General features: G+C 47.7%; 1 protein-coding gene across 1 annotated transcript; it reads right to left on the reverse strand.

Annotated features, from left to right (window-relative positions):
* Window positions 1–2,251: 2,251 nt before the first annotated feature.
* On the reverse strand, window positions 2,252–27,884 carry STING1 (stimulator of interferon response cGAMP interactor 1). Its single transcript, XM_073356030.1, has 8 exons — window positions 27,863–27,884; window positions 26,925–27,077; window positions 12,012–12,256; window positions 9,800–9,986; window positions 6,877–6,985; window positions 6,488–6,726; window positions 5,329–5,515; window positions 2,252–4,117 (listed from the first exon to the last, which is right to left on the reverse strand). Exons 3-8 carry the CDS (start codon window positions 12,254–12,256, stop codon window positions 3,933–3,935), a joined length of 1,152 nt encoding a protein of 383 aa, XP_073212131.1. The 5' UTR covers window positions 26,925–27,077; window positions 27,863–27,884; the 3' UTR covers window positions 2,252–3,932.

Genomic DNA, 27,884 nt, shown 5'->3' on the forward strand with positions numbered 1-27,884 from the left:
TTAGTTCATAAGGTCACTTTTCTTGCCTTTGTCCCGGTGAATTGAAACACAGCATCAGAGAGATCCAGAGACTGGCCAATGGCATTTTCAAGGATAAAATAGCAAGCAATGGCAGTCTCTCATTGGCCATCACCAATCCAAGGTATGTTTTAACGAGCCTGAGCTTTGAAAAGCTGCGCTCACGAGTCATGACTATGACGGGCAGTCTGAGCAGAATCCTCAAAGCTATCCACGCATGAGGAAAAGTGTCCTTCAGCTCTGCATCATGAATGAATTGGAGAACTTGGAGTGGAGAGTGCTTCTCGTATGGCAAAATGTGATGGATGTTGTCCAATTCGACATAGAGGTCTGTGTCACTGAGGTATGAACATTCCCCATGTGTCAGCATCCAGTGAAGGTCCGTACAATTGTTCAAGAGTGTTTTCCTGTCTGCTGGCTGCTTACTAAGGTCATAGAAATGCCCCACCCCCACCCCGGTCTTTTCATGATGCTTCATTTATCTAAATCTTTCTTCGAGCAGTATCAACGAGTGAGCAAAAAAACTCCCTCTTGAATTTTTCTTCCCAACTTTCCATCACCTCATCTCTGCCCTTGTAACCAAACTGTCTCTTCTTCTGATGAATATGAGTTTCCTTGAAGACAGGCTCAACTCCTATGGAATACCTGAAACATTTTACTTCAAACATTCTATTTTCCCTTTTGTCACTAACAACAAAAACAGCACCCCAAGTCTGGAACCTACCAAGCCCGGCACCCCAAGGTCACCTGCCCCTAAATCTGGCCCTCAGTGTGGCAGATCCTGACCACCACCTCATCTGTCTGCAAGAAAGAGCCAGGGAAGTAAATCTTAAATTCAATAAAAACAAGAGGAGACTACAGGTGACTGCAGTGCCATGCATGGGATACTTGCTGATCTCGCCAGGGCTACAACCTGACCCTGAAAAGGTAAAAGCAATTCAGCAGATGCCCTCACCTAAAGATATTAAATCAGTCCAGAGACTATTAGGATTTCTCACCTGGCTAACAAATTTTTTTCCAAGCCTCTCAGATGTATGCAACCTTCTGAGGCAACTACTGGACAAAGTTGCAGTGTGAAGATGGTTATGCATGATCCAGCAGCTGGTGTCCAGCTATCCTAACCTGACATTCTATAAAGTGAACAAAGAGGCAATGTGATGCCAGTGAGATGGGCTTGGGGTATCACTCCTGTGCCAGGAATAGCCAATAGTATTTGCATCAAGGTCACTATCGCCAATGGACCAAAGATACACCCAAACAGAAAAGGAATGCCTTACCCTAGAGTTTGTGTTTGAAGAGTTCAACCACTATGGTCAAGGATGGGAAACCATCTGCGTACAAAGTGACTATAAACCGTCTAACAGCATTTTTAAAAAGCCACTGCTAGTGGTCTCAAACATCTCTAGCACATGCTTTCAAACGGCAAGGTTACAACTTAGATGTACGATACAAGACAGGGACTGGGATGAACACAGCTAACTTCTTACCCACAGCAGCCTTGCCGAAGGAAAATATTGCAACTGAACAAGAATGTGAGACTCAGAATCACAGAGTTGGAAGGGACTTCAGGAGGTCATCTAGTCCAACCCCCTGCTCAAAGCAGGACCAATCCCCAATTTTTGCCCCAGATCCCTAAATGGCCCCCTCAAGGATTGAACTCACAACCCTGGGTTTAGCAGGCCAATGCTCAAACCACTGAGCTATCCCTCCCCCATTTTTTTCACAGACAGCCACGCGGGGCAGGCCCATCTCCCCTCGGGACCCGGGAGCCGGCACCCCCGACGGCCGAGCCCCGCTTCCCCGACCGACCCCCAACGCAACGTCCCCCGAAAACTCCACCCCACCCCGTCCCGCGAGCGTGGGGCACGATACGGGTCGGGGGGGCCACGGGAGAGTGGATGGGGGCGACGGGGCTCACAGGACCGGCCGCCGTGAGGCCGCTCCTCCGCCGACAGGACGAGCTCCCCGAAGCGGGCGCTCCGGGGCATCAGGTCTGCACTTAGGGGGACGAAGGCGTTGGGGAGAGCCACGGGCTCCCCTTCCCGAGGACGGGAAGGGGGGCGACGGACCGACCCCGGTTGCCTGCGACACCCCAGCCGCGCCCTCCGCGGGGCGGGCGGCGGCGCTGGGCTCACCGACCGGGCCCCTCCTCCGCCAGGGGAGGAGAGAGGCCCGCGTGTCCCGCCGCCACCGCCGCATCCGCGGGGACGATTGACCTTCAAGCGACGCTCAGACAGGCGTAGCCCCGGGACGAACCCGGGGCCGCAAGTGCGTTCGAAGTGTCGATGATCAATGTGTCCTGCAATTCACATTAATTCTCGCAGCTAGACTCTCACCATGATAGAAAAGATCAACCAAGCCAGTTAAGTGCCAGTTTCAAGGCAGAGTCTAGAACATTGGTCCCCAAACTTTTTACCTCGTGCCCCCACTTACCTCTGTTCGTGCCACCCCCTCCCGGAGCTGGGGCTGGGAGGGGGGCCACAGCTCCTGGAGAGGAGGCCACAGACAGAGGAAAGGGGGCCAAGGCTGGGGCCACAGCTGAGGGTGGGCGCAGAGCCCCAGGCGCGGGGCCAGCAGCCAGGACCCAGGGCATGGGGCCGGGAGCGGAGCCCTGGGCGTGGGACTGGCAGCCGAGAACCTGAGCACGGGGCTGGGAGAAGAGCCCCAGACACGGATCCGGGAGTGAAGCTCTGGGTGCGGGGCCAGGAGCCAGGACCCCACGTGGGGGGCCAGGAGTGGAGCCCTGGGCGCGGGGATGGCAGACAGAGCCAGGGGCAGAGCTGGGTGGCACTCCCTCCCTCCTGTCGGGGCTGGGCCTGGCCCCAGCTGCACCCCCCAAACATTCCTTGGTGACCCGCTAGGGGGCTTGCCCCACAGATTGGGGACCTCTGGTCTAGAAAGAATCTGAGAATGAAACAAGACAAAAATTTTCAAGTGCTCATATCCATCATTCTGTCAGGATGGCCTGACAGCAGGGGGAGAGGTGGGCCATTTCCAGCACAAATCCAGATTTTCTCACCCCCCCCTACACACAAACTCACTCTCCTGCTGGTAATAGCTTATCCAAAGTGACCACTCTCCTTACAATGTGTATGAAAAGCAGGAGGAGAGTGGGTTTGTGTGTGTGTGTGGGGGGAGAAAACCTGGATTTGTGCTGGAAATGGCGCAACTTGATTATCATACACATTGTAAGGAGAGTGATCACTTTAGATAAGCTATTACCAGCAGGAAAGTGGGGTGGGGGAGGTATTTTTTCATGCTTTGTGTGTATAAAAAGATCTTCTACATTTTCCACAGTATGCATCCGATGAAGTGAACTGTACCTCACGAAAGCTTATGCTCAAATAAATTGGTTAGTCTCTAAGGTGCCATAAGTACTCCTTTTCTTTTTGTGAATACAGACTAACACGGCTGTTACTCTGAAACCTGTCATATTGTAAGGAGAGTGATCACTTTAGATAAGCTATTACCAACAGGAGAGTGGGTGTGGGGGGAGAGAAAACCTTTTGTAGTGATAAACACCCATTTTTTCATGATCTGTGTGTATAAAAACATCTTCTGTATTTTCCACAGTATGCATCTGATGAAGTGAGCTGTAGCTCACGAAAGCTTATGCTCAAATAAATTGGTTAGTCTCTAAGATGCCACAAGTACTCCTTTTCTTTTTTCATGTTTAGGTACTAGATTCCCTCAGAAGGAAGACTTACAGCAGCCAGCTGTGGTGGGAGCCTGCAGGAAGGGTCAGAACAGGGATAGGAAGTTGTGGGAGGGTGGACATTAAGACCCAGGGGTGCACCAAATTTTTGGGTGCCCTACACAGCTGCTGCCTATGCCTAAGGAGGGCCCTGACTGTCTTGGTCCTCTCTCTTTGTATGCTTGAAGAGGGAGTAACCTGACAGTCCTATCCACACGTTTCAGAAGCCATCGCTCCGCAGAGGCCCAGGTAGCTCCGAGTCACTGATCAGGATGCTGGGCTCTGTTGAGAGGAAGGTGGTGGGCTCGTGATTCCCCTCGCACATGGTGTATTCCTCCAGGTGCTGCTGTCTGATGTGCCTTAGGATCTCCTTTGACAGGAAATGGCTGTCGCTGTCTCCTGACTCTGGAAAATAAAACAGAAAACAAACCCCGCTGGCTCCAGTGGGCTGGAATCCAAGGCAAGCTGAGTCTCCAGCAAGCAGAGTCTCCAAATTCTTCAGCAAGAAAAGGCACCATTGCTGCTCATGCATCTCACACCTACACGGTGGGGCATTCTGGTGCCTTTAGTGGTGACCAGGCCACAGCTAGAGATTGCGGAGACTTTTACACTATGGGCTAACAGAGGTGGGTTTGTACAGACCTAAAGGTCAGAGGTTCAAGCCTTGCAGCTGCTAACACAGTGTCTGGTATTGGACTTGCTGAGTGTTGGAAGATGGGGTGAAATGTAAAGCTGCTGTATGCTCTTCTATCCAAACATTTTTGGGGGAGGGGAAAGAAAATGCCTTTTGACCAAAATGAAAATTTTCTCTTCCCCCGCCCCCACAAAAGTTGGAAACATTTAATTTATCAGCGACCCTGAGCCCCCCCCAAGTTTAACATTTTTCCCCCAATGGAAAACGGGGGAATACACACAAAAAAGAAGGAGAATGTAGGGGGGAAAAACCCACTCTCACACTTCTTAAACTTTTTCCGCCCTTTCTCCAGTGGAGAAAAGTGAAAGAGTGAGAGTGAGTGGGTGTGTTTTTTCCCCACCAAATGAAAACTAAAAAAACGGAAAAATTTCGCTCAGAATTTGAGCAAAATGAGAAATGTTCCTCTCCCAGTGTTTTTTTTTAGGAAGTCCTGCTGGGGTTTTGTCATCCAACTCCAGCAAACTCAGGAGAAACAGGCAGATGGTAAGGGCTTTCCTACCCACAACATCAGAGTCATTTCTGAGGGATAGTGGCTGTGTTCTGGGATCCCCTCTGTCTTAGAGCCTGAGGAGAGGCATTGGGGACCCCATTAATCAGGAGGCCTTGCACATAAAAGGTCCCCAATGCACTGCAGAAACCTCCCTGTGGCCCAAGGAGCTGTGGTGTGAGAGGGCTCAGCCACCCATGCCACAGGAGCCCATGTGCATTAAATGGCCCATGCACCATACAATGGGGACCCTGAGCCCCTCTTATCCAGCACAGTGAATACCAGAGAGCACCCGTGAGACGATGGTATAATCCTGATACTAACTGCAGTGCTGAGTGTGCACCAGAGACCGCAGTGAGCTCCTGTGCCTGAGGATCAGGGTGTGGAGAGGAACCCAGCACTTCTCCTCCCCTTCTGCAGTCCCCCACTCCTCACCCTCATATACAATGAGCCGGTAGCAGCCTGCGCACTCCTTGGAGCGCTGTAAGATCTCCCCCAAAGTCCTGCAGAAGAGCTGGGCTTGCTCCAGGCGATCCTCCCGGCTGAAGGTGGCGCTTTCATCCTGGGACATAGCATAGAGGGCCTGCAGGGGGGGGGCGTACTCCACAATGCAGTAATTCAGCTAGAGGGATGGGAGAGGGAGAAACGTGGGCATTACCCCAGCAGTCCTGAGACCACGGCTAAGGCATCCCTCCCCAGGCAGCTGGCCCCAGAGAATCCCAGCGCTGCTGGCAGAACCCTTTGGGGCTCCCTCTTATGCACAACACAGCAGCTGCCAGAGCTCTGCCAAGCATGGTCAGACCTAGGCTTTCGGGGGCTTTGTGCAAATTCATCCATGCAAGGACCACCACAGCTCCCTCCCCACTGAACCCTGGCCCTGCTGCCTCTGGGCAACCAAGAGACTCCCCACAGCTGCTTTCTCTGCCTGCTCATGAGCATGGGGGTGAGTCTGCCTCTATGCTGGGTAGCCGGACTGGTGCAGTCAGCACTCTGCTGTCCAAGCGGGCAGGGGGACAAGGCACTTTAGTGTCTGCCACGGCCTGATAGTGCCAGTGACAGATGGGAACAGAGAGAAGCAATCAGGGACGGTGATCAAACTGGCAGTGTGTGTATGAGGGGATGGAGGGAGGCTGGAACAGGGAGGCCTTATCCTGCTGCATGGGGTAATATGCCAAAGGCTGTTGTTGCTCCCAATACAACAGGGTCAGTGCTGCTCTTGGGTGTAGCTGGATTTAGTGCAGACCGGAGCTTTGCTGCGTAGAGGTAAGTAAACTGGGATTTTCCTGCAGAGGTTTATGGCTGCAAGGACAGGCCTTGTGTGAATCCCAGGACTGTGCAAAGGCATGTGCTTCTCTTCATCCCAACTGCTGGATGCTGTTCTGAGCTGGCCCTTTGGAGGCTCTACAGCCCTATCTTGGAGCGAGGCCACCTTTACACTACTCATGTTTCCTGGCTAGAGATGGGCCCAAGCCAAAATCCTGCACCTGAATTTCTCATTTGTATCCACAGCTAAACTTTGTGTTCCAGGCCTGTCTCTGCTCACATCCGTCTTTCCCGTGGCCCTTCAGCTAGAGAAGTGTGATGTTAAATGTACCTTTTTGTCTTCACCCAAAATTTTATAGATGCTTTGTTTGTAGCTTCTCCATTTAGTGCCAGCCCGGTCGAGCTGCAGCGCCGGGAGATCCTTCCAGTACTGGATGTGGCTGTCAGCCTTCTGCAGATCATCGTATATCTCACAGCTCACTGGGAGAAGGATATGCAATTTCCAAGTCTCCTTGCACTTCAGCAAATTGTTATTGGCTCTGTTAAACTCACTGATCAAGTCTTTAAGGCCTTAGAGGAAGAGAACATGGAGCAGAGACAAATGAATTCAGGGCAGCAGCTTTCTGCCTGGCTATTTGGCTCCCCCTTAACGTGTGCAAAGGAGGAGTTTTATTATAAAGGATTTTGTATTCCTATACAAACAGGGAAACAACTACTTACGTGGCAGAACTAACTTTAAATACCCCACATAGTAAGACCAGGCTAGTCCATGTGCTACGTTGCGGTTGTTCTTTTCACAGATTTCAGACATTTCCACTGCGGAGGGACTCTACAGATTGAAGGAAGAAATGCCATAAATAAACCATCCCATAAACTAAGCGGGATTTCCTTCCATGCACACTGGTGACTGTGTCTCCCGCTGTCTCTCTGAATACACCTGAAAGCCAAGCAGCCATGCTTTCCCCTGCATGAGCTGTACGCTGCAGGTCTAGAGTTCCTCAAAGAACTTTACAAACTCAACCCTAGTCAACTCCCGCAGCAGCCCTACAAGGCTGGTCAATCATCATCTTCCCTTAACAGGCCCACCAGTGTTAAGTGTCTTATCCCAGATCAAAGAGCAGGCCCAATTCTGATCACACACACATGTATAACTTCCAGGTCTGCTATATACCACTATGAGGCCGAAGGTTTCAGTGGCACAGTTGGGCCCAGAAATCCAGCCTGCAAGTGCCCTGCTTGAGATGCTCAAAGAATCTAAGGGTCCAAAAATTTTATTGTGGACCAGTGGCTGGAAGCCCATGCTGTCACACAAGTGTGGGAGCTGAGACACATGATCTATCATCTGCATAGCTTGCCTCTACAATCCATGAAACTACTGCATGCAAATTAGCTATAGAATAAGAGTGGTGATTGGCTGAGTTACTTCTGATATCATCATGGCCTAGGACTCTTGGCATGGCATAGATACATGCCTTGCTGTTGCAGGGGTGAAATCTGAGAAGTCAAAATGGCCTAGAATTTAAAACTTGGATGGTAACAGACGGTGAATCCTAGTGGCAATTGAACATGGTGACATTCCAAACAAAAGAGCTCTCAGCCATGCTTGTAGCTGTGTCCATCACTTCAGCCTGACTCAACAGAGAGTCCAAGCTTCAGCGTAACACACAGACTGTGATAATCCCAGAATAGTATTATATAGAGTAGGTGTTCAAACCCCTTGAGCATCCTAGATCCTCCTTTTACACCAAAATCCTCTCAGTTCAAAATTTCTGTAAGGGTCTCTATTTCTCACCATAGGCCAAACTTTGCTCTCAGTTTTAGTGGTGTCGTAGATTCCAAGGCCAGAAGGGACCATTGTGATCACTAATCTGACGTCCTGTATCGCACAGGCCAGAGAACTTCCCCAAAATAATTCCTAGAGCAGATCTTTTAGAAAGACACCCAATCTTGGTTTACAAATTGCCAGTGATGGAGAATCCACCATGACCTTTGGTAAATTGTTCCAGTGGTTAATTACTCTCACCGTTATAAATGTACGCGTTATTTCCAGTCTGAATTTGTTTAGCTTCAACCTCCAGCTTTTTAATCTTCAATCTAGCAGAGAAAGCTATAAGAAGAACCCATTATTAAATATTTGTTCCCCATGTAAACAACTCACCACTCAATCCTCTCTTTGCTAAAATAACTAGATTGAGCTTTCTGAAGTCTATCACTGTAAGGCATGTTTTCTAATCCTTGAATCTGGAGTGTCAATAATGAAGTCATTAGAAATACCCTGGATTTACACTGGCATTATCGAGAGCAGAGGGTAGCTTTGTAAGCCTGCAGCACTCCCATTAATTAACCCTTTGGAGACAGCAGCTAAATATACCCCTCCTCCCAAGCATTTGCTTGAGTGCCAGGTTTAAAAATGCCAACGTTCTAATGCCAGTGGGAGTTCTGCGGGTGCTGGGGATGGTACTGGAACCCTGAGGTGGTAGTGCTCATTAAAAGCTAGTTGGATTGAGTGGTTCGCTAGCTTCCCTGCTGAGACAGATGGCGGCATCAGGACGATGATATCAAATATTAAGGGATTGCACTAATGAAAGGAAGTTTACTGCATCGTGGCTTCTAAAACAGTTCAGTTGGAAGAAGAGCAGAATGTGCAGACAAGGCAGGGCAAACATGGTGAGGTTCCATCTTAGAATCATGGAAATGTAGGGCTGGAAGGGACCTTGAGAGGGCATCAAGTCCATCCCCCTGCGCTGAGGCAGTACCAAATAAACCTAGACCATCCCTGACAGGTGTTTGTCCAACTTTTTCTCAACAACCTCCAGTGATGGGCATTCCACAACCTCACTTGGAAGCCTGTTCTAGGATTTAACTACACTTAGAGTCAGAAAACTTTTCCTAATAGCTAACCTATATCTCCCTTGGTACAGATTAAACCTCCCTAGGGATCAGAGATGGGCCTGACCTAGCAGCTCAGCTCTCCACCCTCTTTGTGATGCAGGATCATGCCCTACAGCGTAATCCTCAGTGCTTGTCCCAGTCCAGATGTAAAGGACCAAGGAATGTCTTCCACAGATATCTCATCCTGAAGAAGCATCTCCTGTTATTAACTATTACTAGTGGGAATGATTACTAGCGCTGGTGATTTTTATAGCCTGGACAGGATACGTAGCACCAGTGCAGAGCCCCTTGCCACGTGAGCTATCTTCATTCTCAGTTTTCCTTTGCTCAGTTTCATCCCACTGCTCCTTGTTCTACCTGTAAGACGACAAATGACACTAGACTGAGATGAACGGTGCTCCAACCCACTTCAGAGCAGCCACCACAAAAGGTCCCAATGAGTTCACAGAATTGATTGAAAAACTGATTGGGTTCAGTTGGTGCAATTCCCATGTGCAGCTGCAATGAGACACCTCGGGATGGGTCACCATTTGTGGGGAATTTGGGACCTTAAAGCATGAGTCCATGATGTGAACTAGAGAACCCAGGCTCCTTAGCCCAAAGGGTGTAGCTAGAAGACTCAAAGTGTTATACGTGGCCTGTCCACTAGTGGAGGGCAGAGCACCACATAGCCTGGGTTACGCAGGCCTGGCCTATGCCCGCCAGGATTTCTGGGGATTCTCTGGGGAGCAGAGGGTTGCACTGCCCTTACCTGAAGCCCAAAGGCGAAGCTGAGGAGCTGGCAGAGGCAGCCGAGGTTGAGGTTGAGGAAGAGCTGCATCCCGGTGTCCCTGAGTAGGGCCATGTAGGTGCAGACGTTGACCAGCAGCAGGAGCATGTAGCAGCGCAGACTCGGGCTCAGGCAGGCCTTCACCACCCTCCACCAGCTGCTGTGGTGTCTGAGGGACAAGGAGACAGGGTTATCAGTCTGCACCTTGCAGATCGGCATGCTGAGCAGCCTCCAGGCCCAGCACACCCCTGGCCCTGAGAAGGAGAGACCCCCACTGTATTGATAAGAACATAAGAATGGCCATACTGGGTCAGACCAAAGGTCCATCTAGCCCAGTATCCTGTCTTCTGACAACGGCCAATGCCAGGTGCCACAGAGGGAATGAACAGAACAGGTAACCATCAAGGGATCCATCCCCTGTTGCCCATTCCCAGCTTCCGGCAAACAGAGGCGAGGGACACCATCCCTGCCAATCCTGGCTAATAGCCATTGATGGACCTAACCTCCATGAATTTATCTTATTCTTTTTTGAACCTTGTTATAGTCCTAGCCTTCACAACATCCTCCAGCAAGGAGTTCCACAAGTTGACTGTGCATTGTATGAAGAAATACTTCCTTTTGTTTGTTTTAAATCTGCTGCCTATTAATTTTATTTGGTGACCCCTAGTTCTCGTGTTCTGCGAAGGAGTAAATAACACTTCCTTATTTAATTTCTCCACATCAGTCATGATTTTATAGACCTCTAAAATATTCCCCTTAGTCGTCTCTTTTACAAGCTGAAAAGTCCCAATCTTATTAATCACTCCTCATACGGAAGCTGTTCCATAGTCCTAATCATTTTTGTTGCCCTTTTCTGAACCTTTTCCAATTCCAATATATCTTTTTTGAGGGAGGACGACCAAATCTGCACGCAGTATACAAGATGTGGGCATATTATGGATTTATATAGAGACCATATGTTATTTTCTGTCATATTATCTATCTCTTTCTTAATGATTCCTATCATTCTGTTCGCTTTTTTGAGTGCCGCTGCACATTGAGTGGATGTTTGCAGAGAACAATCCACAGTGACGCCAAGATCTCTTTCTTGAGTGGTAACAGCTAATTTAGATTCCATCATATTGTATGTATAGTTGGGAATATGTTTTCTAACGTGCATGACTCTGCGTCTATCAACATTGAATTTCATCTGCCATTTTGTTGTCCAGTCACCTAGTTTTGTGAGATCCTTTTGTAGCTCTTCACAGTCTGCCTGGGACTTAACTATCTTGAGTAGTTTTGTATCATCTGCAAATTTTGCCACCTCACGGTTTACCCCTTGTTCCAGATCATTTATGAATATGTTGAATAGGACTGGGCCCAGTACAGACCCCTGGAGGACACCAGTATTTACCTCTCTACATTCTCTCCCTCCCCAGCCCAGGGGATCCCTATAAAAGATGGGTGGGGACTCAGCCAGCAGGGAGCAGGTGGGCCCATGCTGGGGAAGTAACAGCTACGGCAGTGCCTGCCGCCTCCCCAACCAGCACTGTAGAGTTTACTGGGGAAGGCAATCAAGCCCCAGTGTGGAGTGCCGTTGTTGGGGAGCCTTCTGCACTGGAGGCCCTGGGATTTACCTCAGCCCAGGCAGGCCCAGGCAGCCTGGCTCCACTGGGGTGATATGGCACCCAGAGAGATCTGGTGGGTTTGGATGTGAACCTGCGCCAGAGACGAAGCAAACCCTGACCCCACACAGGACAACGTGAGAGAACCCCCTCAGAGAACATCCTCCCACATAGATCCCATGGGCTTTAATAGGTGTGTGGGACATGGGCATGAGACAGCCCTAAGTTGTGACTTAATAGTCATGCATCTTCCTGCCTGGGCATTATGGGTAATGGGCAATCTGCAGAGTTGTTCCCAATAGTAAAGGCACAAAAGACTAGAGAGAGAGAGAAGAGGGAAGGATTGAAAAACCCAAGGGACATCAACAGACAGGAGAGTGGGGCAGATGGGAAACCACCACAGAGACCAGATTGCAAAGCCTATGCCTCTTTGGATTCCTTTACAGCTCCTGTATAGCGAGTAGGAACCATGCACCTTTGTTCGCCCACCTCCCTCACAGGGATTAGTTCTCTTACTTTCTTTTCTGGACCATTTACAAGTACTACCCTGAGTGTGCCTCTCAAGAGCAAAGGGCTGTAAACTCAGTTACCTGGATTGCACATGCCAAATCTCTTCCACGAAGTTGCAAACCCCTTTGAGCAGCACTCCGATCTGCAGGGTCATTAAGGAGAAGGTGAAGTTCTCTGCGACATGGTGCCAGGACTGCTCCATGTGATACAGGGCAAAGACGCAAAGAGCAATGAAGCCCCAGGTTGCATAGTGAGCCCGTTCCCCCCGAGGTTTGGGGATGATCAGGGGAGTTTGGATGCTGGGTCTTTCCATTTCATGAGACATCTGCAGCAAACAGACACACCCAGACATCTTAAACACTGATAAAAACAACAGCCCAGAGGACAGTCCCAGACATTGTTAAAAAGCAGCTAGGAATAAGGCAAATAAGACAATAAGATCTTGGATTTCTAGAGCATCGTGCAGAATCCCAAAGCACTTCATAAACCTACACAATTTATTCATTGACCACTGACATGCAGCCACCTCTGGGGTGGTTTAGCCCTGCATGTTGCAGGGCACTGCTCTAAAATGGCTCTTTCCAAGGGACCGTGGCACGGGGGTATGTAAGCAGGCTGGTGAAGCAACAGGGGCATGGGCAATCAGGCTCAACACAGAGCAGATCCAATGGCCCCAAATCCTGGTGGTGTGGGAGGTGGGGAGAAGGTGCAGCAAGAGGTCACTGCTAACCCAGCCTAGCCTGGATGAGCAGGTGCCCTTCATCCCAGCTGTGTCCTACCCAGACTACTTGTCGATCCTCTTTGCAAATCTATCTCATGCAGACTTCCCACAAAGGGCTGGAATTTGGCCTACGTGCACTGATTTGGTGGGGTGGTTAGTCAGTCATCTTCCTCACAAGGTCTCAAAATTGGCCCTTAAAATGCAAGTAGCGATGTTTGAAAATCTAACCTCGAAGCTTTCTTAGGGTCCTCTCTTTCCTGCTTCAGGAGCTCTTTAAGGTCAAGTGACCCTCTGTTACCATGTTGAGAGAGGATCAGACTGTAGGGAGCTTGTTATGGCTTTAGAGAATTCATGACCAGCTGGGCATTTCGTGAGACTCTGGGACAGATCCTCAGGACTAGCCTTTGGATGCTTGAGGTCATTTGGGGGGAGGTGGCACAAAGATGCCTCTAAGCCACCTTTGCAGCTCCTTGATCCTGCGGCTGCCGAGACTGGTCTAGTCCCAAGGCACAACTTAGAGCAGCCTCAGGGCTTCTCTAAGTTGTACTGGCTGCCAATGGCCCCAAGGGATCATTCTTGCAGCTGGGGAGACCGAGGACAGAAGGACATCCATTGCCCCAGATGTGCACCCAAGGCTGGGTGGTGAGGTGGACTGAAGATGCTAAGTTGGCTCTGTGCCAGCCCAAGGAGAGATTTACGGAGGAACAAATTAATGAGAACCTCCATCATCAGCCTCAAACATCAGCAGACAGCAAGCAGCTGCCACAGAATTTTGCAGCATTCGACTCAGCACTATTCCCAGCACTGAGGGGGCCAGACCAGCATCTTGAACCTTGGATTCCTTTCCGATCTGCATGAACCCACTCAGGATCCCATGGGGGAAGTAGCAGCCTCGTTTGATCCCCTCTGAGCTAGGGGTATCTGAAAAGACCAAATGCCAAAGGACTTGGTGAGGTCTGTTGTATTCATTTAGATGGACTATGTGGGTCAAAGGTGTTAATATCACTCCGTCACTGTTTAACCTTAAACAGTGTTAAGCAAGGTTTGGTATACAGAAACATTACTTTGCTTAGTATCATGGCAAACACCATTCAAGGTCTTGTTAATCTTTTATTAAAAATATAGAGAAGAAGGAAAAACAGTTAAAGCATTTTAAATATAGAATAGTAAGTAAAACTTATTTCAGCAACTGTTTCTTTTTTTCTTATCTGGAGAGAGATTTTAGAAGGAAGAAAAAACGTTATTTGAGATCGGTTGGAGCCGTCATTGTTGCTTTTCCTGTTAAAGTCGAGTCCTGTTTCCTAGAAGACAAAAAATGACAAAGACACATGAAGGGGACAAAAAAGAACAGCAAAGGTCGAAAATGCAGCTTCTGGCTCTTTGGGGTTGATATTTTTTATAAAAATTACAAAAAAAAGTTTGCTGTTGCAATAGCTTTTGGTGGTTTGAGATTTAATGTGTAGTTAATGGGGTAGCAGCTTTTTATTGAGTTGGCATTTTGTTAACAAGAGGGTGGACATTTAAGTTGTCATTTTAGTAAAAGATTGCTTTAGCAATCCAACAATTTAAAACATTATTTTCCTACTTATAGATAACTAGGTCAGAAGGGACCATTATGATCATGCAGTCTGACCTCCTGCACAACGCAGGCCACAGAATTTCACCCACCACTCCTGCAAAAAACCTCTCACCTATGTCTGAGCTATTGAAGTCCTCAAATCGTGGTTTAAAGACTTCAAGGAGCAGAGAATCCTCCAGCAGGTGACCTGTGCCCCATGCTACAGAGGAAGGCGAAAAACCTCTAGGCCCTCTTCCAATCTGCCCTGGAGGAAAATTCCTTCCCGACCCCAAATATGGCCATCAGCTAAACCCTGAGCATATGGGCAAGATTCACCAGCCAGATACTACAGAAAATTCTTTCCTGGGTAACTCAGATCCCACCCCATATAATATCCCATCACAGGCCATTGGGCCTATTTACCATGAATATTTAATTACCAAAACCATGTTATTCCATCATACCATCTCCTCCATAAATTGATCGAGTTTAATCTTAAAGCCAAATAGATCTTTTGCCCCACTGCTTCCCTTGGAAGGCTGTTCCAAAACTTCACTCCTCTGATGGTTAGAAACCTTCGTCTAATTTCTAGTCTAAATTTCCTGGTGGCCAGTTTATAACCATTTGTTCTTGTGTCCACATTGGTACTGAGATTAAATGATTCCTCTCCCTCTCTGGTATTTTTCCCTCTGATATATTTATAGAGAGCAATCATATCTCCCCTCAACCTTCTTTTAGTTAGGCTAAACAAGCCAAGCTCCTTGAGTCTCCTTTCATAAGACAAGTTTTCCATTCCTCGGATCATCCTAGTAGCCCTTCTCTATACCTGTTCCAGTTTGAATTCATCCTTCTTAAACATGGGAGACCAGAACTGCACACAGTATTCCAGGTGAGGTCTCACCAGTGCCCTGTATAATGGTACTAAAACCTCCTTATTCCTATTGGAAATACCTCTCCTGATGCATCCCAAGACCGCATTAGCTTTTTTCACGGCCATATCACATTGGCAGCTCATAGTCATCCTATGATCAACCAATACTCCAAGGTCCTTCTCCTCCTCCGTTACTTCTAATCGATGCGTCCCCAGCTTATAACTAAAATTCTTGTTATTAATCCCTAAATGCATAACCTTACACTTCTCACTATTAAATTTCATCCTATTACTATTACTCGAGTTTACAAGGTCATCCAGATCCTCCTTAGTCTTATTAAAGACTGAGGCAAAGTATTTGTTTAGATATTGGGCCATGCCTAAATTATCCTTGACCTCCACTCCATCCTCAGTGTTTAGCGGTCCCACTTCTTCTTTCTTTATTTTCTTCTTATTTATATGGCTATAGAACCTTTTACTATTGGTTTTAATTCCCTTTGCAAGGTCCAACTCTACTTGACTTTTAGCCTGTCTCACTTTAACCCTACATGTTCTGACCTCAATAAGGTAGCTTCCTTGCTGATCCCTCCCTTCTTCCACTCCCTGTATGCTTTCTGCTTTTCCTTTTAAAAAATACTTTTACATTAAACCTTTAAAGTTTTTACTGTTTATAAAAACTACAAACCCTAAAATAAAGGGGGGGGGAGAAAACAAAACAAAGCCTTTATTAAAAAATTTTAAAAGAATGTATGACTTTAAAACAACCCCCTTTTTAAAAACAAAAGCATTAATGGTTTGCTTTGCAAACCAGAATAACACATGTAAAATTTTAAAACAAACTGTTTTGTTTTAAATCAGCTTTAAAAACTAATTGCTTATTTGCGAAGATATTAGCTAGTCACTAGTGTGTATATATTAACCCTTTAGACCCCATCTTGGGTGCCAAAACTGTTGCATTAATTTAGACAGACTGTATGGACCAAAGGAATGTAACACTGTCACTGTTGAACATTAAACAAGGTTTTGGGTTGGGTCTATAGAGACTTTAGCTTGCTTAGTGCCATGGCAAACAGACCATTAAAAATCATTTTAACCTTCTATTAAAAATATAGAAAAGAAGGAAAAACAGTTAACACTTTACATTTCAAATGGTTTAAGACAGCCTTATTTTAACTACTTTTTTTTTTTTGCGCATTTTAGCTGGAGAGAGGTTTTTAGAATGAAAAAAACCCTTTTTTGACAGTCTTTTAGGTGGTGTTAAATATGATAATAACTGGGTTTTTGGGAGTGGGGCAGTGAGAAAAGAAGTTAGTTGAAATGGGCTGGAGCTGTCATTGCAATAGCTGTTAAAGTCCAATCCCATTTCCTAGAAGACAAGACAAAGATACATGAAGGGGACAGAACAGTGCATCAAAGATCAAAAATGCCGCTTCTGTCTCTGGGGTTGATTTTTACTTGCAACTTTACTGCTGGAGAAACACAGGCAGTTTTATTAGCTACTTTGGGACTCAGCAAACTTGTACCAGTGTTGGGCTATTTAGGGCATTGCATTTAGCTGCCTTGGTTTGATCACAGGGTACAGCCATGTTGCAAAATGTACACTTTTGGCTGTCTAAGCCAGACTCTCACTAGACAGGAGGAAAGGTGGGGAAGGAAAAGGACACACTGGAGGGGAGGAGCAGGAGAAAAGCCTCACAGTGTCATTTGGCTTGGTTTCTTCGGCCTGGTCAGGACATTTTTTAGACTTAGGATGACAAAGACCCGGGTTCTCAGGACATGGCAGGGGTGACAGCCATGAAGGTGAAGATCATGTAACACCGACAGACCGCGGTCTTCAGCAGTTCCAGGGATTTCCCTACACCCCCCCGGTGGGGGGGGGGGGAGGATGTACACCCCCCCCCCGAATTTCCCCAACATCCCCCTCAGTTTTGTGAACTAGTTACATTCAGTGTTGCCAATTTAGTGATTGTTTGGAAAACTGAATTGAAATTGAAACATTAATACACTTTATATGGTTTTAAAGTGTGTATGATAAAATACGTGTATCTGAAAAAGTATAATAGATTTGAAAAATATGAACATAGACTAACTTCCTTATACAGCTGTTGGTTTTTTATGACAATGTCAGTGCATTCATTTCGGTGATGTTGGCCAACCTAATAATTTCAAATGATGATTTGTAAGCAAAGTCTAAATGAGCTCTCCCTGACAGCTAGTGATGAGCTGGGGGCTGGGGAGAAAGGCTTCAGAACCGGATTGTATTTACATTCACACCTAATCTACCTAGGTGTCCAGCAAACAGAGCTGAGTTGTCCAAGTGATAGATTTTGGCTGGGGTTGGGTTACCAATCACTTGAATGTGGTGGTGGTGGTGGTGAAATGAAATATTGTTATTCTTACTGTATGAGTAAAGGGCAGTAGAACTGTACTTAGCCTGTGCTGATTGAGGTTATCAAGAGAGAGGGTGGGGACAGGTATTTTGCTTGATGGTCTGCCTGAGTCACGAGTACTATTTGACTTGCCCCTTTCCACTATTTAAAAACAGAGCTGATTAGGCTCCATAGATAGTCTTGTTTTGTTAAGTGACCACTACAGTTGAAATCACTGATAACCAGGTCTAAGTGCTTAGACCTGCTGAGGGACAGTGTTTCTGTGGAAGAGACGGCCCAGTCTGCACTAGCAGCGAGGTTCCCCCACTGAGAGCTCAGCTGAAATCACTGAGAGCTGGGTGGAATCACAAGAGACCACCTCGCAGAGGTCACAGTGGCAGGTGGCAGCAGAAGGTGACGGCGCAGGGCCATTGGCAACAGAGCGATGGAGTGAACGGTGGCACAGCGAACAACAGTGGCCAGAGTGAACAGTGAGCAGTTGGAGGAACGAACAAGGTACCTTCTTGCCCCCTACCTGGGAGGTGAACTCATGTGAAAGCACCTCTGAACTCTGAGTCTCCACTGCCCAAGGACAACACCGGTGAGTGCTAATGAGGCTGTTAAGAATACTAGAGACACAACACAGTTCATGCGAACACACATGGCTGTGGCATCATACTTTCTATTTAAGCAAGAGATACCACACACTACAAACTGGAGGCCAATGTTAAGTGCATTGTCACTTGTTCATCCTGAAGTTGAACACTGGTTCTGAACAAGACCAGCAAATGCTCACTATCCTTCTGCGAGAAACTCAACTGACTGGCTAGAAGCATGCGGTGCAACAGTGAAAGACTCAACAGTTGAAAATGTGAAGAACTCTCTCACCACGTTCAAAAAATTTGCATACATGGCTGAAGAACGCACCAATGCAAATGGGCATCAAGTATTAAGTCATTGTGTAGTTATCTTGATGTCAATGGTAGGCCAGTAGATGCATTTCCAGATGTTCAAGTTCTTGAAGACACATCGGCTGCATCTGTGACAACCCACATCTTAGAAGAGTTAAATGCTCGTCAATTGGACCCCAAACAGATGGCTGCTTGGGCATTTGATGTAGTTGCAAACTTCTCTGGAAGACGAGGTGGAGTACAAGTTTTGCTCAGAGAAAAGTGTAACCCTAATCTCTCCTATACACGCTGCAGAGGCCATCTACTCCAACTAGCGCTAAGTATGAGCTGCAGACTCTTCAAAAGACATTAAAAAAGCTATAAATTTAATGTCTTCATTATATTCTTTTTTCAGCAAGAGTCCAAAAAGACTGAATATCTTGGAAAATATAGAAGACACACTGGGACTGAAGTTCAAATTAGTCCAGCCTGGGAAAACCCTCTGGCTTTCTCATGAGCGATCCTTGGCTGTTGTCTTAAAATTACTCCAGCCGTTATTACTGGCTTTGGGAAGTATCTACCAAGATGGGATGGATCTAAGTAGTGAAGCTGGTGGATTACTTTTGCTACTACATTCAGAGAAGACTATTGCCATTCTCTCTCTTGTAAGTCTACTGTTGAAACCACTTCGGTCATTAAACAATGCCATCCAGGCATCTACTACAACAGTAGTAGATCTTTGTCCAGCAATAGACGCTATATTTGGATCAATCAGAGAGCTATCAATTGAAAAAGTACTGGAAGAAGCAAAGACTTCAATCCAGAAGTTGACTAATGAAGGCATTTATATTGAATCCTTAAGTGAAGAGGACAAGAAGTGTTTGTTAAGACAACTGAAAAAGTACATAGACTTGATTCTTAAAAATCTACAACAGCGACTTCCAGATTCTACTCAACCTCTACGTAGCTTTTACGGATCCCTGTCCTATAAAACTCCAAAAGTTGAGTGGAGAGAGGCACTACCAGCAATGGGGCTGCCATGTGCTCAGGACAGAATAGAGAATTTGAACACAGAGTAGAATATCATACAATGAATGAATGAAGATTTGACTTCAACTTCTTTTTTATCATCACAAGTGGCTCGACCCGATCTTTGTGCTCTGTTTCCTGGGATGAAAGAAGTAGGAATTCATCTCTTGCTACTCCCAGTCACAACAGCTACAGCTGAGCGTTCTTTTTCATCACTGAATAGAATTTTGTGTTCTGAAAGAAGTTGCCTTCTGCCTGAGCATGTGAATGAACTAATGAGCATATCAGCTGAAGGAATGGAAGTACCAGACACATGAGAAGCCACCAAAGATGAATGCACTGCATTCAGGAAGTTCATTAACAGAGTTGTGCAAAATTATAACAAGAAACCAAGAAGGATGTAGATGTAGTGCTTCACAGAAGGCTTGAGTAGCCAACTTTAATTTGTGTGATGATTTTAGAACATGAGTTAAATCTAATAAAATGGTCATGAAACATTTTTCAGTTTTTACTATGGTGCTGTACAGCACACCTTCATGCTCACGGTCTCACCCTTCATCGGCCCTGACCCCCTCTTCCCCCCCCTGTAAATTTGAACACCCCCGCCCCCTTTCAATTCCTGGGGAAAACACTGACAGGTTTACATAGAGACTGTCCAGTTTGACCAATGTACATGGCAGAGGGGCATTGCTGGCCATGTACATTGGTCAAACTGGACAGTCTCTACATAAAAGAGTAAATGGACACAAATCAGATGTCAAGAATTATAACATTCATAAACCAATCGGAGAACACTTCAATCTCTCTGGTCACGCGATTACACACATGAAAGTCGCTATTTTACAACAAAAAAACTTCAAATCCAGACTCCAGCGAGAAACTGCTGAATTGGAATTCATTTGCAAATTGGATACAATTAACTTAGGCTTGAATAGAGACTGGGAGTGGCTTAGTCATTATGCAAGGTAGCCTATTTCCCCTGGTTTTTTCCTACCCCCCCCCCCACGTTCTTGTTAAACCCTGGATTTGTGCTGGAAATGGCCCACCTTGATTATCATACACATTGTAAGGAGAGTGGTCACTTTAGATAAGCTATTACCAGCAGGAGAGTGGGGTGGGAGGAGGTATTTTTTCATGCTTTTTGTGTGTATATAATAAGATCTACACTTTCCACAGCATACATCCGATGAAGTGAGCTGTAGCTCACGAAAGCTTATGCTCAAATAAATTGGTTAGTCTCTAAGGTGCCACAAGTACTCCTTTTCTTTTTGGGGAAAACACTGTCTCTCTCTCTCTCTCTCTCTGCCACTAGATGGGACAGACCACCACATGCTGGAGGTGTGTGGGTTACACTCACTCCAGCAGTCAATTTTTCTTTTTCTTTAAGTCTTTTTCTTTAAGAACCCAAAATGCGAGTGATGGGTGGAATAGCCCCTCCCGCAGGAGTGGCAGAAGGTCCCTAACAGTGTAGGGGGGGGGCCACCCCCACCCTATCCCTTCCACCCAAGCCCCTGCCCCCATGCTGCCCATTCCCCCAAAACCCTGCCCCCGCTTGCTCTTCTCCATCCCCTCGCCACCATCGCTTGCCCTTATGGCTAGTAAAACATAGGAGGGCATGGCCTCCTGGCTCCCCCATTCTGGCACCCTTGCCCTCCCCTCATTATTTTGTCTACCAATTACAGTAGCCCCAATTTCTGATTTTGGTTCACTGCTTCCTGGTTTTATACTTTTCTTCTTTACCAAACACAATTTTAAATTATATTAGTGCTTGAGTTATATTAGTAGCCTTTTCGTTTGGACTGATTTAGTTTTTGTGTGTTTCTTGTGCAACTTCTCCCATTTACACTTATCATTACAGGGTATTGTGACATTTTATGAATTTACATATAGTTTTTACAGTTGAGCTGACAATTAAGTTAAATTTCTAGGCCCAATTATTATAAAATTATATTATATTATTATATTATATTTATTATTATAAAATTATTATATAATTATTAAATTAATCAGTTCCCCATAGGATCGGACCTTTGTTTTGGTTCATAAAACCACAATTATAAACAAAAACCTTATTTTAGTTTAAGCCCATAGAAGAACTATTTGGTTGTATTTTAAGGTTTGCAAATTTTTTATTTTAAAATTGGGATTTACAAATTGTATTTGATTAGATGTTATAAAAATACAGTTAAACTTTTTAGCTGTTAATAAAGCTAAAATCTTATTTTACCCCTCTGCTGGGTGGAGTTGGCACTAAGGAGGGCTGGGTTCAATATCTAGGGGCTCCTCTTAACACAACACAGAACTGGCTCAAGCCCCCACCTAGTAATCTGGGAAAATTTACCACCACCCCAGAGTGCCTCTAAGAGCCAATACTTCCCCTTTCACAAGCACTGAGTGTGTAAAGAGAACTTTCATTAAAAGGAAAAGGGAACCAAGCATTAGTTTGGGCAAACACAACCGCCACATTCATCAGCACACAACCCTAAGCGAACCCACCCTCACAGTGGATGAGGCAGTGTCTTCCGCATCAGTTTCCCACCTTATGGTGGGAAAGTCCTACAAAGAAATGTCCCTTTAACACATCACCCCCCATCTCCCTCCGCTGCACCCTACTCACAGTTGGCTGTCCTTGGTTAGCAAAGACCCAGAGTTCAGAGGTGGGTTCACAAGGGTTCACCTCTCACCCCAGAAATGGGGGAGGGGCACCAAGCAATGTGTGCAGTCACTTTGCGCCTCTATAACTGGCTGTTTGCTGTTGCCTCTGCTGCCACTGCTTTACTCATACAATAAGTAAAACATTTCATTCCCCGGCTCTCAATACTGAAGCGATCTGTAACCCAGCACCAGCCAAAAGGGATCATTTTGGCAAAGCAGCTCCATCATCATGCCGCATGCCTAGGCAGATTAGGCATGAATATGCAAACTAGGTCTGTTCCTGAAGTGTCTTCCCCCAGCTCATCACTAGATGTCAGGGAGAGCTCATTCACACCCTGCTTACACTTACAGCTTATTTTATTTGTTGCTAAAACAAAGCGCTAGCTGCTGTTATATTTGTAAGATGTTTAATAACAAACCAGTTTTTGTTACTTTTTTTTGTCTGTGCACTTAGAATGTGTAAAGATGGAAAAACATTTCTCTTTTTTGCTGCTGATACATTTAAAGCTACACATTTATACAAATTGTGAAAACCTCATGCACTAGTGGTTCGGTTTGCTTATCTGGAGAAAAACCATTAGTGCTGATGGTATTTTTACCCAAGTGTGCTGCTTTTAAAAAGACAGCAGCAAAACGATGATTTTGGGCATTATTTTTGTATTTGTGACACCTAAAGGCAGTCAAAATTTGAAGCAGGGCTGTCAATTAATCACAGTTAAGTCAACCGATTAACTCAAAACAAATTAACTTGATTACAAAATTAATCATGATTAATCACAGTTTTAATCACACTTTTGAACAATAATAGAATACTAATTTAAATTTATTATAAATATTTTGGATTTTTTCTACATTTTCAAATATATTGATTTCTGTTACAACACAGAATACAGTGTATAGTGCTCACTTTATATTATTTTTATTACAAATATTTGCATTGTAAAAAAAAATAAAAGAAATAATATTTTTCAGTTCACCTCATTCAGGTACTATAGTGCGATCTCTTTATCATGAAAGTGCAACTTACAAATGTAGAATTATTATTTTTTTACAAAACTGCAGTCAAAAACAAAACAATGTAAAACTTTAGAGCCTACATGTCCACTCAGTCTTACTTCTTGTTCAGAGAATTGCTCAGACAAACAAGTTTGTTTACATTTACGTGAGATAATGCTGCCCACTACTTATTTACAATGTCACCTGAAAGTGAGAACAGGTGTTTGCATGGCACTGTTGTAGCCGGTGTTGCAAGGTATTTACATGCCAGATGTGTTAAACATTCATATGCCCCTTAGTGCAATCTGCAAGTTGAAACATGATCTCTTTCTCACAATCACCTGGGACCATTTGCTCAAGTCTCAGAGAACTATCCTTCTTGGTTTTGCTCCCATCTATCAGAATCTGCTTTTTTGCAGCATGCAGCGGAGAGAGAGGCTGGTCCAGTGGATAGAGAGCTAGTCCTGAGAGACCTGGGTTCTACTTCACCCATGGACTTCCTGTATGGCCTCAAGCCAGTGCCTTAGGGTCAGAGTTTCAAAGGTTTTTAGGCACCCAAAGATGAAGCTAGGCATCTAAGCTTCCAGGTGCCTTTGAAAATCCCGCTAGGTTCCAAAACACCTTTGAAAATGTGGCCCTTAGTCTCTCTGTGCCTCAGTGCTCCACCTGTACAATGGGGATAACAGCACTGCTCTACCTCACTGGGGGACTGTGAGGAGAAACAGGTTAGGGCTTGTCTACACTTGCAGCTGTAGAGTGCTTTGGGTTAAACCAGCCTTCGGAGAGCGCACTAGGGAAAGCGCTCCAGTCTGTCCACACTGAGAGCTGGAAGCGCACTGGCGTGGCCACATTAGCAGCACTTGCAGTGGCCCTGGGAGCGGTGCATTATGGGCAGCTACCCCAGCGTTCCAGTGGCTGCAATGTGCTTTTCAAATGGGGAGGGGCTGGGATGGAGTGTGTTGTGTGTATGTGCAGGAGAGAGAGTGGGCTTTTGGGGTGCTGAGAGTGTGTCAGCACTGTCTTGTGAGTTCAGACCCCTGCTCCTTCCCAGCCTCCCTCTCACTCACTCACTCAAAGCAAACATTAGCTGTTTGTTTTTTCCCTTGGACCAGAAAAGCAGTTTGAAAGGGCCACTTCCGCATTCCTCCCGAGTTCACAACAAAGACAAGAGAGGCCACTTCAGTTAATGGGACGTTTCCGGAGGGCAATCAGAGCGCTGTAACTGTAACTCCTCGTTTACACTGGAGCTGCAGCTCTCACCCAATACACAACAGCCGGTAATCCTCTTGGGGAGGTGGAGCACCAGGAGCGCTCCAGCCAGGGAGTTAGACCGCTCTACGTGCCTTGCCAGTGTGGACGGGGAGTAAGGTAGAGCGCTCTAGGAGGCTTTATTGCAGTATAACGTGCCAGTCTAGCCAAGCCCTTAGACATTGTGAGGCGCTCAGATACTATGGTGATGGTGTCACATGCTATCCCTTCCCTTGGTAGGCCCGGCCCTAGCTATTCTGGGGCCCTACGCAGCCCCCCTGCAGGGTGTGGGGGGGGGGGCAGACCTCTGCGGGGGTGGTGGGGGCTGGCCCCAGGTCTCCATGGAAGGGTGGGGCTGGCTTGGGGGTAGGGGGAACCACCCCCCAGCACTCAGCTATGGCGCGGCTGGGGCCAGGTCCCTGCACTTCCCACCGCAGGTGAGTGCAGGCCCGACTCTGCTACAGTCTTCAGGGGCGGGAAGAGCTGGAGCTGGGGTGGGAAGAAGTGGGGCAGGGACAGAGCAGGGCGGGGGCTTTGGAGAAGGGGTAGAGTGGGGGTGAGGCTGGGGGGAACAGCGGTGGGAAGAGGCAGGGGAGGGGAGGGGTGGGGGGCCTGGGGAAGAGGTGGGGCGGGGAGCTGGAGCAGCTGCCCAGGGCACCAGAAAATTTGCATAGTTTGCGTATGGGTAAGGACGGCCCTTGTCCCTTGGTTTTGGCCCCTTCTTTTCACCTATCCCCCTCACATTTCCCTCTTTTCTTAATGTAATCTTGGCAGTACTTCTTCCGAATCCCCTGTGTTCTGTCTTAAACCTCACCCCCGGCAGAGGCATTTCTGTTTTACAGGCTCAGCTGAGGACTTCCAGATCCTTAATTTAATTACCAGCCCTTTCTTATCTGAATCACTCTGCCTGTTTGTAAACGAAATACTGACTCCCTGCCCTAGGGGCACAACCTGGGAGCCGCACCTCCCTGCAGAACTCAGGATGCACAAGTCTTAGCGGCAAAAGAGAAAGAGGGCTCGGCTACACTTGCACGCTCCCTCCCCCGCCTCTCTCTCATTCACTCAAAGCAAACATTAGCTGTCTGTCTGGTTTTTCTCGGAGCTGATAAGGGAGCTTTGAAAGGGCCACTTCCACATTCCTGCCGGAGTTCACAACAAAGACAAGAGAGGTCACTTCAGTTAATGGGACGTTTCCGGAGGGCAATCAGAGCGCTGTAACTGTAACTCCTCGTTCACACTGAGGCTGTAGCGTCTCACCCAATACGCAGCAAACCTTATCCCTCTGGGGGAGGTGGAGTACCAGCAGCGCTCTAGCCAGGGAGTCAGAGCGCTCTACATGCCTTGCCAGTGTGGACGGGGAGTGAGAGCGCTCTGGGAGGCTTTATTGCGGTATAACGTGCACGTGTAGCCAAGGCCAGAGATGCTCTCTGGGATAGCTGACCAGAGTGCACCGCTCCAAATAGCACCGCAAATGCCGCACGTGTGAACGCGCTATTGTGCAGGCAGCTGTCAGTGTGAACACACAACAGCGGTTTTCCTTCGGCGCTCTCTGAGCAGCACTGTAACTGCCAGCGCTGAGACTTTGCCAGTGTAGACATGCCCTCAGTTAAGAGCTCTGCCTGGGGCTAGGAGATATGCCTAAACTGAGGAGAGGGGGGCAGAAGCCCTGCCCCCTTTAATTGGCACCCCTGACACTGGCGCCCGAACCATGGCCCTGCCCCCATGCCACCCCTTCCCCCTGAGGCCCTGCCCTTGCACTACCCCTTCCCCCGAGGCCCCGCTCCCATGCCACCCCTTCCCCCAAGGATCCCCCATTTTGGCACCCCTGGCCCAGGATCACATTGGAAATTGGGGAGCAAGGACATAAACCCAGGTCTTCCAAGCGCTAGGCTAGTGCAGATCTCAATTCCTAGCTACCTGCTGATCCTTGCCCCCTTACAGAGAGTGGCAACTGTACTTGCGGCACTGGCCATGACCTGATGTCCCAAACTGGGTCCTGTCTGTCTGGGTTTGCTACTAGTGCCTGTCACTGTAGCATCAGACTGTCCCTCATGTTAGCCTGACAACGGCCAGGGCCCTAGTGGCCATATAGAGAGCTGTGCTTGGGGGGAAGAGATGGGGAGTATGGGCCAACAGGCTGTGGGAGGAAAGCTGTGTCACCTAGAAGGTCCTGCAGGGCTAGTTGGAGATGGTCAGATTCCGTTGAGTCTAACCTCCTCAGTATCAGGGGGTAGCCGTGTTAATCTGTATCCTGTTGTTTTTGTAAACTCCTCAGGTCTCCCAGTGCCAAGTGGGCCGAGTGGGATGTAGTTCTGTCAGGAGGGCGACTGCTGCTCCGATGGGCTCATAGGACAACATTCTGGGGAGCGGTTTAAGAGAGAGATCCTCCCTCCACCAGACACCTCCCAACCCTATTCCCTGTCTCCTCCTCTTCCCAGGTCAGCATGGACTGACCATAGGCTGAGAACCACTGCCAGTGGGATCAAAGAGCCATGGGCCTCCTAAGGCCTGGCTGCCTCCAGCCTCCAAAGCACCAGTGAATAAGAACAAGGCAGAGGCAGGGTTCAAGCTGTCTGTCGGCGTTAGGTCTGGACCAGCTACCCTGGCACTGGAGGGCGGGAGCTGCTCTGCACCTTCTGGGGAATGCTGTGCTCACCTGTGCAATTAACAGCCCGTGATTCTTGAAGCTGCTGTGATGTCTCCTTCTCCGGTGGTTGGCTCCACGCCCCGGCCAACACACTTTGCTTTCCGAGGCAGGTCAAGAGCAGAAACTGGAACCCGTTGCTCTGCCACACGACAACTGAAATCTCTGCGTGAAGATACCCAGAGTGGGGGTTTGTGGAAATTCATTCAGAGCCGGAAGATTCATTGAGAAGAGCAGCCCAGAGAATGAAAATGAAACCAGCAGCCTGCATGCAATTAATTCCTTATATTCCTCCCGCCCAGGCTGAGAGCTCTCGTGTTCTGTGGTCACACAGGCAGGGCCGGCTCTAGGCACCAGCAAAACAAGCAGGTGCTTTGGGCGGCACATTTCTAGGGTGGCATTCCGGCACCGGCCATGCCGCCCCTAGAAATGTGCCCCCGCCGTCCCAGCTCGCCTCTGCCTGCTCCCCTGAGCGCACTGCCGCCGCGCCGCTCCGCTTCTCCCACCTTCCTCCCAGGCTTGTCGCGCATGAAACAGCTGATTGGCGTGGCAAGCCTGGGAGGGAGGGAGGGAGGAGAAGCCGAGCGGCGGTGGTGAGCTGGAGCAGGGAGCAATTCCTCTACCCGCCCCCGTTACTTCCTACGCTCCCCCCCAACCCTCGCTCACCTCAGCTCCGCCTGCTCCCCTGAACGCACTGCCTCTCCCTTGCCTGAGAGGGAGGGGGAGAAGCCGAGGGCCAGCATGTTCAGGGGAGCAGGTGGAGGGGAGGTGAGCTAGGGTGGCGGGTTGCAGGGGGGGAGCCACAGGAAGTAATGGGGGGGGCGAATGCGGCACGCCCTGGGAGGGAGGCAGGGCTGGGGATTTCGGGAAGGGGTTGGGAAGGGGCGGGGTTGGGGCAGAGCCAGAGGCATGAAAAAAAAGCGGGGGTGGCCCAAAATTTTTTTGCTTACGGCAGCAAAAATCCTGGACCCG

Source organism: Lepidochelys kempii, chromosome 8, assembly GCF_965140265.1.
Source record: "Lepidochelys kempii isolate rLepKem1 chromosome 8, rLepKem1.hap2, whole genome shotgun sequence".
Taxonomy (NCBI): domain Eukaryota; kingdom Metazoa; phylum Chordata; order Testudines; family Cheloniidae; genus Lepidochelys; species Lepidochelys kempii.

Coding starts and splice junctions, on each gene's coding strand:
- STING1 (XM_073356030.1), bottom strand. CDS start 12,256: ATGTCTCATGAAATGGAAAGACCCAGCATCCAAACTCCCCTGATCATC. Junction 6,986..9,799: donor GCTTCGCCTTTGGGCTTCAG/GTAAGGGCAGTG, acceptor TTCAATCTGTAG/AGTCCCTCCGCAGTGGAAAT. Junction 5,516..6,487: donor TTTTGGGTGAAGACAAAAAG/GTACATTTAACA, acceptor CCATCCCTCTAG/CTGAATTACTGCATTGTGGA.